The 13,645-nt window shown below is 45.3% G+C and overlaps 1 protein-coding gene across 3 annotated transcripts in view; it reads left to right on the top strand.

Moving 5' to 3' along the window:
- The window catches only part of LOC143221800 (LIM domain only protein 3), a 104,039-nt gene extending 92,651 nt beyond the window's left edge, over positions 1 to 11,388 (top strand). For all 3 annotated transcript variants that reach the window (XM_076447323.1, XM_076447324.1, XM_076447326.1), the window contains exon 6: positions 8,141 to 11,388. In XM_076447323.1, the coding sequence (XP_076303438.1) occupies positions 8,141 to 8,299 (159 nt within the window). In that variant the 3' untranslated portion in view covers positions 8,300 to 11,388. The remainder of the gene's footprint in view (positions 1 to 8,140) is intronic.
- The last annotated feature ends 2,257 nt before the right edge of the window (positions 11,389 to 13,645 follow it).

Below are 13,645 nucleotides of genomic sequence, written 5' to 3' on the forward strand. Positions count from 1 at the left end.
TATTATATCTCGTTCAGCCTGAAATCAGAAATTCGCGAACTGACCACGCAAGCGTATCAATTTCCGACGTACATTGGCCAGGTAGCTTAGAATCTTCCGGAGATTATGATCATCGGATGTTCGGGAAGGTTCAAAACTCCTCGAAGATGTAACCCCTTAAGGTGGGTTAAAGTGGCAGGTCGCCCGTCCTGACCCTCTCGACAACAAAGGACTCCCCCGAGGCTTCAGCTATGCTTTACCACCCCACCATCGTCTTACGAGTTAGGATATCGCGTGTCCTTATTAATTAAGCTCGCCCGTTAAGCAAGCCTCATCGCATACCATAACGATCCGACCTCTTGAGCGGCGTTGGAACGTGCGAAAGAATTTACTCTTTGAATAAGGATTTGCCAGCGTCTTAAGTGGAATTACTTAGCTGAAATTCGTGTCTCCGATGAGTTCGCTCTTCCCCTTCGCGAAAAATGGTTTTGAGATCAGATGATCGAAAGAGCAGGGCTGTTAGGGAGATATTTTATTCAAATCGTTTGCATCGAGATTCCCGGAGTTTAGTACTCTGTTTGCCGATATATTTTCGGTAGGAAGAGGGGAACAGTATTTGTCTAATGTTGATAAGAAGGCTCCTGAATAGAGAACCCCTTACAAGCCGGAATTATGAACTCGTCACGTTAAGCCGTTTGGGTTTCTTGATTATCTTAAGGCAACAGCCGTGCTTCCGAACAATATCTTAAGCCCTTGCTGCACGGAGGACCTGCTCCTGTCTGACCCAAGGAGGATCCGATCTACTTAATCCCGGCTGCGTCTTGCAAGGATGTTTACGTCGCCTAACATGCTTACGTCACGTACCGTAATTTACCAAGAGCAATATTTAACGCTCGGCCGTCTGTCGTCCGACGACTTGCCTCTACGTGTATATCGCTCTTCCTCTTCCTTTCCCCTCTCTCTCTCCCTCTCTGTCCCTGTCCCTTAAAATTCCGCGGATCGATAGACTTTCGTGGATCGAGGCCCATTCCCATGCTCTCGAATTCCCTTGGCGTTACGTTTTGCAATGGCGACCGCCTTCGATCGGCCTTAATCCCCGGTTCATTAGTCGAAAGGCCTGCACGGTTGCTTAAAACTGTCGTTAAGGAAGTTTCGAGACAAAGTTTTAAGACTGGTCGAAGACCCTAGATTGCCCGGGCACACGCTCGAATGGTACGCATGCACAGAATAACGAGGTTCCCGAGTCCGATGATATCAGACTCGGCAGCGTGTACTACTTATAATATGCAAATTTCCTCCCCTTAACCGTTCTGCCAGCGAACTGCGTGTAATTCAGGGGTTGCTAACCCTTGCGACTCTATTTCTACACCACGTAAGTGTTCATGTTCTTGCGCGGAAGCCTTCTGCGTGCGAAACCGCCTCCTCGTGCGTGTGCCACTGCACGCCTGCGTGAGTGTTTAGTTCAATTAATATCAGTTTGCACGTTCGTTCGGCTGAAATCGCGAGTCCCGCCTAATGGAATAGCAGAAAGGAATTGATCCTGGAGAAATGACGAGCTGTTGGAACGAACTGGGTATATCTTTTTGTTAAAGTTACTTTAAATAAAGCCTATAAATATTTAGCATTGCATTCTCCAATGCGGTAAAGTATATTTTTATTGTTGAATAAAAAAAGTTTAATTATATTCAAGTATGTAATTGGCGTCGTTATTTAGTTTAGCTACTTGGGATTTTAAGGAACGGTGTAAACCCTACTGTGACTGGGGTGAAAAGAATATTTAAAGCGAGCCTCCATCTTTGATGCTTCCACAAATCCAACACCGTTCACGGAGTGTCGATTCTACGCTAGAGACTACAGCGGAGGGTTATAAATGACCGTTGCGCGAAATAACGGGATGGCAGACTAATGCCAATAATCGGCATGGCATGCTAATGTCGTTTGCGCATCTATTACGTTAAGCCTGATGGATCCCTCTCGACATGTCGTTGCCGGAGCATGAATACCTTCGATCGCGGCGGGAACACTCAAAGGTGTCTGGCAACCCAACATCCAGAGAGACGAGGGGAGAGGAAGCGAGATAGAGAGAGATAGTGAGAGGGAGGGAGAGAGGGAGAGTCGTTCTATTTCCTCGGTAAATGTCGCGGTGACATTTAGCATCTGAATGGAAAAGACGATCGTCGGGACAGCTGGTCTCCGGCGCGAGGTTGACGCGACAGATAATGTCAGATCACGAATTGTCTCTAGTTAATTGTCACTGGCGACAGACCGCAGCAGTGAGTTTAGAAACTGCAACAATACGAAGATCGCGGTAGCTATTTTGACCGTCGATAATTTTCCACATTATCGAAAGCGTGAACAACGCTATTATGCTCTTCTCTCGTTAGCGCCAATTTTTATCTTTACCATCTCATGGCGTGTCCATTAATACATTTCTTTTCTGACCTCGTGATGTCGATACATCGCCAGTCAGTACTAAATAGTGTACAAAGTCCATCGAAATAAGTTCATACTACATTTTCAACGTTTGTGCTTTGAAGCAAATGGAAAAGCTCGGACGAACTTTAGTAGCAAAGTTTAGTAATTATCAATTAAATGCCAAATTGGACATTAATTTATTATGTTTACAGATTATTTATTTCACTCTGATGAGATTGCATAGATCTTTTTGTGGATAATTACTAGGCGCGCTTACGTGTTCAGACGTATTTTGTAAAAACAATCGCAGTCTTATTATTTTTAAAAGACAATAGAAATTAGTCACTTTTAGTGGTCGCATTTTCTAGTGTTCATGATCTAGAAATGTTACAAGAGGGTTGGTTGTTCTATCGCTAAATTTCGCTGTGGTTGAAGTGACGCTAACAAGGGAAAACTATATCCGGAGGATCGTACACGCATTTTAAGTCGAAGAAGATCGTGGGAGCGGATTAAACGGGAGCGACGATCAACAGGAGTTAAGGGAGGAAAGGATACGAATTCCCAAGCCCCCGGAACAGGAGCCAGGCTGCCGGAATTAGACGTCGTCGCGACGAAATGCAAAGTGTCGGCGGCGCTATCTCGGCTTGGCAAAATCGAGGGAGAAGAAGAAGAAGGGCGTTAAGATTCTTAAAAACCGCGAAGAGGGTGCTCGTCCCAGCCAAGGCAGCTGCCGCCCTGGTGCTCTCCTTAAGCCGTGGCTATGGGAATGGCGGCGCGGTGCGGCGCGGCGTTGCCTTGGCTGAACGAGGAGCATGGTAGTTTTTCTGATTGCCTGAGAACAGACAGCTGTCCCAATTTCTCGTAGCCGTGGTTCGGGAGGATCTCTCGTTCCGGCTCTTGTAAATAATGCCCTGGCTGCCGTGCCGCAACGTTTGCGAATAACTCGAGCGTACGAAGTGAGCCAAGGTAAACAGGTAGCCCGGGGGCGAGTTCGCAAAAGAGGCAGTGGGGAGGAAAGACGACGGTCATCACCCTCGATAAATTCAATTATCATCGACGTGTTCTTCCGACACGGTCGTTTCTGCTTCTCCATGAGCATCGCCGTTAGCGTTGGAAACAGGGTCCTAACTCATCCATCAACAAACGTCGGTTTTTTTCGAAGCGGCTTACGTCGTCGTCTCGATCGATCGAGGGATCGCTTCAGGACCGTTTCCGAGGACGTAATCTCCCGCCGCGGCGCGCCGTCCCACGGCAAGCAATGTAACGCGTTTAAAAATTGGCGAGAAGTCTTATTTTGATCTAATTTCCCCCTCGAGACCCGTCGGGGAGAGTGGAACGCGACGCGAGAAGGGGACGAGGAGTTAGCAGGGTGAACGAGCGAGACGGGACAAGAGCCGAGTGCCGGAAGAAAGAGTAAGAGGCAGAACGGAGGGAGTTCGAAACGATTATCTCTTCTCTGAGTTTTAAAACAAACTCTCAAGTGTCTGCAAAGTCCTCCGCGAATCAGAGGGTTGAAGGGGGTACAACCAGGGGGGGAGAGTAACAGGAGCAGCGGCGGGAGCAGCGGAGGTCGCGGGAGGAGATAATATGCTAATGCCACGACGGAGACTACATGAGAATTTAAGAGGATCAATGTGCAGTACGAGATCCGTACGGGGAATAAGGTATTACAACGTCTTCTATACTTCTTCCAGGCGATTAGACCCCCGAAAGTTCGCGGGACGCGCGCAGCCGACTTGAATTAAATTAAACTTCGAAATATTCGTCATCCTTATCGCGTGCAGGTGTACCGGAGCATGATGTGCTCGCTGGAAATACGAGCCACCGCTCCGTGGATTATACCGAATCAGACGAAAACGCTGCCGATTATAGAAAAACGTCGTTCTCGCTAATGACCACATTATTAGATGCAACGTGCCCGGCTGATTCTCGCGTAAAGCTTCCCGGGCGATTCCTTACACAATACACGCGGAGGAAAACTCGCATGGGAAAGCCCAGCTTGCGAGCTTATGTGAGATTATGAGTTTAGTTGCGAAACAACGGCGCGCTGCCCGACCCCGGCTCTCTTTTGTAACGATTATTGCGCGGACCCACTTGTGTACTTGTGTGCGCGACAGGCGAGCCGCCTAGCGTCGAGTTTAATTGACTGGCAGAATTGCGTGTAATCTCGCATTCGCGGAGCACACAGAGGCGAAAAAACCACGGTTGGGAACGTTCGAACGAATGTCTTCAACGTGCACGAAATGATGCTCGAGATAAATAGTTTTTTCCTTGTTACTTAACAATCGCCTTCATTTAAGAGTAATTCACTGTCCCTCTCTCGCTCTAGCTCTGGAAATCCCTAAATTATGAAGAACATTAGCCAAATCCTTCGTGATATAATGATCCCCGGGTATAATGGCGAGGTTCACGGCATTCTGTTCTAAATGATTCTCTCTCGATAAACGACCCGCCTAATTCTCATCCCGTGCTACCACGCGGATAGCCGGCGAGACTCGTTGGGGATTGGGGGTGGCTCGGTGAATGGTGTGGAGGGTGGCGCTAATTTTTGCGCGTAAGAAAAGCGCTGCTGCCGAGGAAGTAGCTCGCACCTGGTCGGTTCCCAGCCGCGGGAGATCAACGGACAAATGACACGCGATTCACCCCAGCTCCCGGCAACCCCCGATGGTCCGCGTTTACCGTCAGTTACAAACTGCCTTCACCTTCTCGTCGAGTCGCGATTAATGTCTTATTCACGGGCTAGAGACTTGCGTGGAGGCTCGCTTACGTTGCCGCGTCGTGTGGCCAACGCCTGGAACCACTAGAGAAAATGGGGTCGTAATTCCGGTAATATCATCTTTAATATTATCAAGCGTTTCAAGGGATTCAACGAACTAAACGCTTTAATCGAAGCAATCTTCGAAACTTCGGAAAGACTTTCCCCTGTTTCCGGACCCTACCCCTTTGGACTTTGGTGACACTCGGAGATAAATCTTTCTAAAATCCTGGAATATTTAGAGCTTGGACCCTAATGTCTACCGATACCCAGAATAGTCGGGTTTCTGTTGACTCTTGCTGATATCTGGATCTTGAACTACCCTTCCAAGGAATTTAAGACACCCAATGGATCTACGTTCAAGGAAGCTTTTCGGCAAGCATAAGCGACAAGTCTAGAAATACTTTGGTTTGTCTAGGGTACAATACTTCCGGGCGAATTAGAGAAAGAGGTAGAACGTGAATCTGCTGGTTTTATGACGCGTCGCCAGGCAATTTACCCGACCTTGATCACCAATGGCTTTTATGTCAGTTTAAGGAACATTAAAATTTCTGTTCGACATCTTCATCATGAGTCTGACTCGATGTTACAGTGCAAGGGGTTAGTGATAGAGGACTATGTACCTACCTTGCTCTCTTTCTGTGTGGAATGCACCGAATCCACTTGACTTCAAGTCAATGCAACGCTGGATGATCACTATCCTCATTCTAGGGGTTAGACTTCCGTAAAGAACGTCCCACAATTTTGATTAGTTCGTAGCAGGACCCCCGAATCTGAAGCCTTGTCTACCGAGTAAAGATTACCCTGCACCTCCCATTTCCTGTTATTGTCGGGCATTTGAAGAATCTTATACTTGAGAGTCCTCGCCCTAGCTAGAGAATGCTGGCGACTGTAGAGGATATCCTGCAGCACCGTAGCCCGCAGAGCACGTGCCGTTTGATTACAAAGACGGCAGTAAATCCACGGGACGGTAATTCCTCCTCTGGCAATTGTAGATAAAACTTGAATAAGTCATAGACTTAATTTAACCCGTGGTACCGACCAACGGCGCCCGAAGTCTTCCACGGAGATTTCTTAATTACGTGCGGGGACCTGGCGAGGGCGTAGGGAAGCAACAGAGACAGATACAAAGAGAGAGAATGAGAACAGGATAAAACCAAAGGGCGTTGTATCGGGTAGAAAAAGAGGGGAATAGAGACTGAAAGGGGTTCTCGTTGCGGCAAGAAGATTTAGAAATTCTTACCGGGAAGTAAGTCGCCCTTGCCGCGGTGATAAAGCATTTCTTTTAGCGGTGCTTTGTCATTTTTATCGTAATTATTTACGAGTTAATTACTCGCCCCGCCACTTCGTGAATCCTGGCACCGTTGCTTCCTGCTTTTACACTTTCAAACGGTAGCCGTTCTATTAATCAACGTACCCCCCTTCAGAATTATACCGGGCATTCATCTTTACCTTCTTTTCCCAGTGATGTAATGGAGAGTAACTCGGCAGCTGCCACGCGTACAGAGGTTCGGTAATGCGAAGGGAAAATCATGAAAACGGGAGGCGCGCGCGTTCATTCTGTTGAAAGTTAGCATGATCAACTCGCGGGGCTAAAATCATGGTAAAGGGAGGAGATCTCCCGATGGAAGGGGCTGAGCCGCACGGTCTGTCGAATTTTAAGCCTGTATAATTTAACACCTTCGCCGGCGGAAACTAAGAGAAACTGATGGTGAAGGGAACAGCGGAGCTAGAGATACGAAGTTTAAAGTTTTCAACGGCACTTACCTATCCTAGCGGCATCTCGTGTTCCCCGCGGTATACCTTCTATCGTTCCCGCGAGTGCTCTCTTCCTCCCGTTCCCGTAAATATGGTTTGCAGACAGAGACGACTAAAGACCGAGACAAACGGCACCTCGAAAGAAAGGGAACGAAACTGAGGATATCGAGAGGGAACAGACGGAACAGACAAGAGGAGAGACGACAGAGTTGAGTTATTCGGGCTGAGCCGAGATACAACTTCGTTCTTCTGGTCTTTTGTTTTTCGAGTAAAACCGTAGACTTGGCGAAGGGGTGAACGGCGCCAGTGCGAGAACAAGAGCGCCGCATCCAAAACGAATTCGTTAGTGGCGTCAACCCCTTTCACCTGATAGAACGTTACCCTCTTTCGAGTTTTAAGCCTCTGTCGTGAATAATTGTTCGAATCAGATTAAGTCGCTGCCTGGTCGATTGATTGCGAATGTAATTATGGGACCGCGACCGCCTCTCGGTCTTTTCTCTGCTGGGAATTTTCTGACGATTAAGGTGATCTTGAAAGAATTTAATCGGAGAAACCGCGAATTCTGCTGTATCATTATACCTTGCGTTTGTATGTAAAGTTACTGTACAGATTTCGCGTTTTAAATGAATGGATGGCTGGGACTGTGTCAAGTTTTTAAATTTTATAGAAACGCAATATGGAAAAGGACTGAAAACGGAAAGACCTTTTTACGATTTGTTTTATTGAATGTTGTAAAATTTAAAAATCCTGAGGTAGGTCCTTCTTCCAGACACCTATTCAAATGTTTTATCAATGTGAAAGAATATTTTTAATAATTTACGATTGTTGCATTTTCTTTGAAATTTAGCATTAAAACTCATTATGCCTGTAAACTAAAATAAGTGGTTTCATTAAAATTTTCTTAATGCACGCTATTATCACTAATTTAAATTACTAAATACCAAAAATACTAAATTCTAAATTACCTCGACCCAAGTCGAGGATTCACTTCTAATGAAAAATCAGTTTGGAGTTACGCGAAATAAATGAGGTTTCTTATAGAAATCTAAACATGAACATTATAATATTCAGACTACCTTCGGGCCACAAAATCTAGAGTACGTCAATCAGAAGCATGAATTTATTGATATCAGAAAATCGAGTGTTTATATAAATAACGTAAATGGTCTTTTTATTACATAGATTTTCGGATTCCGGAATACAGTCTAACTTGATGATATTTTTGTCTTTCAGACCATATCCACGGGAAGTCCACAGGAACACGCGAACGGAGAAGCGACCCACAACCACAATGGGTACCTCGCGTCGGCGGGCACCAGCGCCCATAACATCCTGAACCCCATGAATAATTTAAACGGTATCAATACTCAAACACCTTACGACACCAAATAACAAACGAAGTAAGCGCCGGCGCACCGACCGAACCGCGAAAGCGTTGCCAAATTTATTTAACGACGCGAAACCGACTACTCCGTCAACGCCCTCGCAGCCATACTGAACACGCTCGACGGCTCGCTCGTTGCCATCTGAAAATCTGAACTATTCACGATCGCGACTATTATCCAAACCCAGTAACGTTCCGTTTCACCGGCGAAACCCTGTGTAAAACTAGAAGCTCATGGAAACACTCGAAATTTCCTAGACCTAAGGCTAGCTAAGTCGCAACTTTCGAAAAAACGGTCGCTGAACCGCCGAGGATCAGCGGACCCGAGGGAATTCGCGCGGAACTCTGTCCGCGGTTTACCGAGCAACTGTTATGGCTGGACGAATCGAGCGCGCGAAACTATTGGTGCTGATTAGACGAAGTTTAGTTGTTCAAATTTCGCGGGTTAAAGTAGACTCCAAAAATCAACCGATTCGGCTAGGGGAGGGGGATAAAACGAACAGAGCTGGAGGAGAAGCAGAGAGAGAGAGAGAGAGAGAGAGACGGCGAGATTGACAGAGAGAGAAGCAGGATGAGGTTAGCGCTCGCGGGGAAACAATGCGGGTAAACCGAATGCTCAGGGGTGATCAAAGTTTGGCCGTTCTTGTAGTCGACTTTGCTGTCCGTTGCGGGCTACGCCGGTAAATCTAGCTTTAACCGGACTACCGGACCAACGGACTACCGGAGGTAGAACTCGAGGAATGGCCACAGGGTGAAATTGGTGAGCGAGGTCGGCTTGGCAGATCGAATCGGTAGCTGGCTCCGGCAACCAGCCAGCCAAGCCCAGCCTCACCACCCCTTGGGGCTCATACGTTAGGGGTGACTTAAGCATTGTTTCAACTTCGAATCTCCTGGTAGAGGCCCAGATTGATGTCGCGAACTTTTCCGTTGCCTTATTTGCGAGTCAGATAACGAGACTGAGTTATGCCGAAACTTCTCTCTCTATCCTTCTCTGGTACATTGGCCGAGCGTTATCAGGAGCGGCTGCGCTCCAGCGAAAAATCTTTTATTTCCTTTTGTGCCATACGCTCTGGACGATTTGTCGGCGGCACGCCTACGGAAAGAGTTTCGCAATTCCTCGAACGATAATAAGTCTATCTATCCCCGCCGCGATTATTTTCCCGGTAGGCGAACACCTCGCGCAGGCGGACACGTCTTGCGCAACTCACCTGTAACCCTCGATCCTGCGCAATTCATCAAATTCGTCGTACGAAAGTTTTAAATTCAGTGCGCAGCCTGCGCCCATGCAAACTATTAGAAGGTATTTTCGTTGAAGAATGAAAAGGCTATCGGGGTGAAAAGGGTGTGGGATGCCCCTTCTCATTTCTCGATAATGCAAAGATGGGGGTTTTCAGTAGTCAAAAGCGCTATATCAAAGATCAATCTGGGCCGCGATCTGATTTACGAGCCGTAATTTGCATTAGTCGGCAGCGTAAATTGCATTATTCGGAAGCATAAAGCTAGACATGTAGCTATTTTCATAAAGCTGCCACAGCTACATGCTGCCAAATAATGCAAATTATGCCTCGTAAACGTAAAAATAGGACTTTTGAAGCTCTAGCGCTTCTGACGCTACAGTAAACCCCCATCGGGAAATGAGAAGGCGCATTCCGCAACCTTGCAATCCTAGAAAAGAGTCTACCACCTAAACAGCACCGCACGAACGTCAACGTGGTCATTCCTATCAAAAGGAGGACAAATGAAAAATAATGTCAACAGTAAAGATGTCAACATGTTGATGTTGGTCTAGGTTCGTTCATGGACTTCATTTTCTCTTAACCCTCATTCATTCCTCGTGTTAATTTGACAGAATTTTCAAGGATACTGAATAAACAGTGTGTTTCGCACGTCATTCTGTGTGTATACGTTGCGAATAGTCAGAGTTTAAACGTTTCTCATTTTATCTGAAGTTCTCAGTCTTGAAGAAAACATTTACAAAATTAAATATTTATGAATCATTTTGATTTTTTACCATTACGATAATTTTACATCAGAAGACAGGTGAAGCTGTAAAAATGAGGGACGAATTAGGGTTAAACAAGCCCGGTTAAACTAAAATTAAATCCGCAATGGTTTCATTTGGAAAGATACAATAATATAAATTCTTACTGGAAGTAAAGGGTTCTCATTTACCGAATGAAACCCAACCGATGATTGACTTCTGCGTCTTTTCAGTAAGCCTATGATCGTTCACGAAATCTATTGCCAAGTTTTTCTATCGGAACGTTCGTCATCTCGTTCGTAGTTTTAGTACGAATTTCGAAATGACCACGTCGTATTAGGTGTAACGAATACTTCCACCGATACTCTGTAATGTTACGAGTACACGATACATGTGTATAACATGAGTACATGTTAGTTCCTAAGTGTACGCTTACGTTGGGGCTGCGATAAATGCTGTAAGATCGTTTTCACAGCGACGATAAAATCCGGACATCTAGCAAGGGTTGCTCTGCTCGCTGTTTCGATGTGAAAACTTCCATTATAAAATGATAGAACTATAGAACACGTATATCTCGGGTCTCGTTGTTGCTTTGATCGTTTGTCGCAGCTCGAACGTGAACGTACCCTAACGCTAGCCGTCTCCGTGATAAAAAAAAAGTTACGAAGGAACAGACGAAAAACGTAAAAAGGTAAAATTGTATCATGTCGTACCGACTACTAACCGACTAACCGACTATCTAACCAAATAACTCGAATAGATTACGATTAGTAACGACCATGGATTGCGATCACTGAGGCTGTCGTACATTATTCGACGCATTCCAACCAGGCGAACGGTTCGCATTATAATCAAGCCGCTTATCTAATGGCAAAAACCGAATTCCGTCTCGCTTCGAATGCCGAATCACGCATGTACGATCCGTGTAAAAATGAATGAGAGAGAGAGAACGAGAGAGAGAGAGTGAGAGAGAGAAAAGAGAGAGAGGAGAAGGGAAGAGTAGCAATGAACGGGAAATACGCAAGGAAGTGAGTAAGTTCGCTAGTATAGATATGTTTTGTATCATAGTTCTATCATAGAAATATTAATTGAAATAAAATTACTGTTTCGATGTTATCCAGTGTGTTACATTTTTTATGCATGAGGGAGGGACACGATATTGATTACGTCGACGTGGCCGCAAGTATAACGGCGGCGATGCCTCGTAATATCTTCGCATCCCCGGACTGTCTCGAGATTTTCCCTACGTTCCTCGCATCCTTCGCGCCTCCTCTGAATTATTTAACGCAGCTACGTGATTGGCCGACAAATCCGGCGTGCCTCAATAATTTACCAATCATACACACGGTCCTTTGTGTTTTATGCGCCGCGTTTCGAATAAATCGCATTGCGTATTCAGGAGAGCAAATATCCGACTCTATTCGAGCGCGAACGCGTGTGGCCCCCTCTCGCCCGCGTATTCTCCGCGAGAACGAAACAAAAAAGAAGATAACGGAGAAGAAGCGAGGTCTAGGATGGGAAATCGAAAAGGGAGTGATTTCTACGACTCCACTCGAAATTTCGCCGAGGGCCGGAAGCGTCTGACGCGGCCATAAAGTAAATCGAAATATCCCCTCTTGTTCCGTTCGCGCGGGGGCGATTCTTAATCGCGAATGGATACTTCAAGGGTAAGTTTGGACCGTAAAACGAGAAACAGGGTCACGTGAAGACGAATGATCTGGAATATTTTGTTGGAATAGGTACTATTTAAATGTCCCCTTTATGAAAGGAATAAAAATGTTATTGGTAATGAACTCGCAATTTTTCTTGAGCAAATCTAATCTTGCATCCTGCTAAATGTAAAATTGGAACAAAAGCACTTTTAGTCGGAGGTTATCTTTTTGGAAAATTGGTCTAATTTTTTTCTTTTTGGAGCAATGAAAAAAAATGTTGAAGAAATTATTGTTTATTTGGAAGGCTAACGGCGAACGTTATCATTAGCGAAACTGTATGTAATGAAACTCGAGGTACGAGCGAGCAGTTCACGGTAACAGAATGCGAACCGATTTTGTAAAAGGAACCGCTTATCTATGATCGAACGTCTGGCTGGTAAGTAAACTAAGGCGGGAAACGTGCGGTGGAAAGAGCGAGCATTCGATGTAAATTGGCAATTTTTCTCGTGCGGCCCATGGTAATCATTGGCAATTAGACCATGGGGCCTCCGATAAATGTTATTTATAGCCGTGATTATCCGCGGCGCACCTAGTTGCTCGAAGGTTCGCCTAACTATGGCAGCCCTGATCCCCCCTCCGCGTCGACGTCTAATTGGTCAGCGATTATTCCTGTTTGTACAAAATGTCGGTACAAGCGCCACTTTACCTCCACCACAAATACAGGTGAATGTTTCTGCTGATCTACACCGATCGATTTAATGCGTGTGAATCACGGATTACTTTGAACGACTTCTGTTCAACGGGATTTCGTCGCTTTGTTGAAACTGCGCTTTAATTGTTCCTGTCTCCGGCGAAGAGAAATACAAGGTTATATTTTGAAGTAACTAAAATAATTATTAAATTTAGGTATGTTAATTTTTGTAATTTAATGATTAAAGTTTAACTACATTCGCTTCTGCAATTATTCTTTAGTCACAAACTAAATAGAATTTTGAAGAATACGAAATATTTGATTAAATGAAAGATGAAATGAAAAATTTAATTCCATTTTAAGTTCAACCAATGAAATATTTAAAAAGAATTGTTTGGCTGTTCAAATAAACTGACACGCAATTTTTTCAAAAGGTATGTAGCCAAATAAGATAATATATTATTTTAACCATTATTTTTCATATAATTTATTTCGATAACGCCCAAGCCTGATTTATAGGTACAACCGACTATGGCAAGCCCTCAAATTGGAAGACCCAATGAATTAACTATCGAACGAAATGTACAGTTTTATGCTAATGTATTCCGCACTCGAGAAGAAAAGCTTCCAGCATGATCGAGTCCTGGTTGAGGAGTCTGGGTCTGAAATAATAATGATAATTTTTTCGCGGGAACGGCCTATGATACCGGTAATCGTTCCTCCAGTTTCATTTTTCTACGGTAAAGCACGGACGAGAACGGATCGAGTGCCGAGTGACGAAAAAAAGAAGGGAGAAGGGAAAAAAATAGCCGTATTCCATCCGTTGAACGTGATTAAAAGGGAAGAACGAACGCATCACGCTCCTCGCGATCCTTGAAACAATATTATTATTAAAAGCTGTGCGCGCGGCCCGGTGATCCACGTGAGTCCACGGAATGGCGAAAAGAGTGGATAGGACACGCGGACGGTGCAGAGAAGACCGCGGGGGTGGTTCAGGGATGATGGGGCGACGGTGGGGAAGGCGGAGGGG

Source organism: Lasioglossum baleicum, chromosome 3, assembly GCF_051020765.1.
Source record: "Lasioglossum baleicum chromosome 3, iyLasBale1, whole genome shotgun sequence".
Taxonomy (NCBI): Eukaryota; Metazoa; Arthropoda; class Insecta; order Hymenoptera; family Halictidae; genus Lasioglossum; species Lasioglossum baleicum.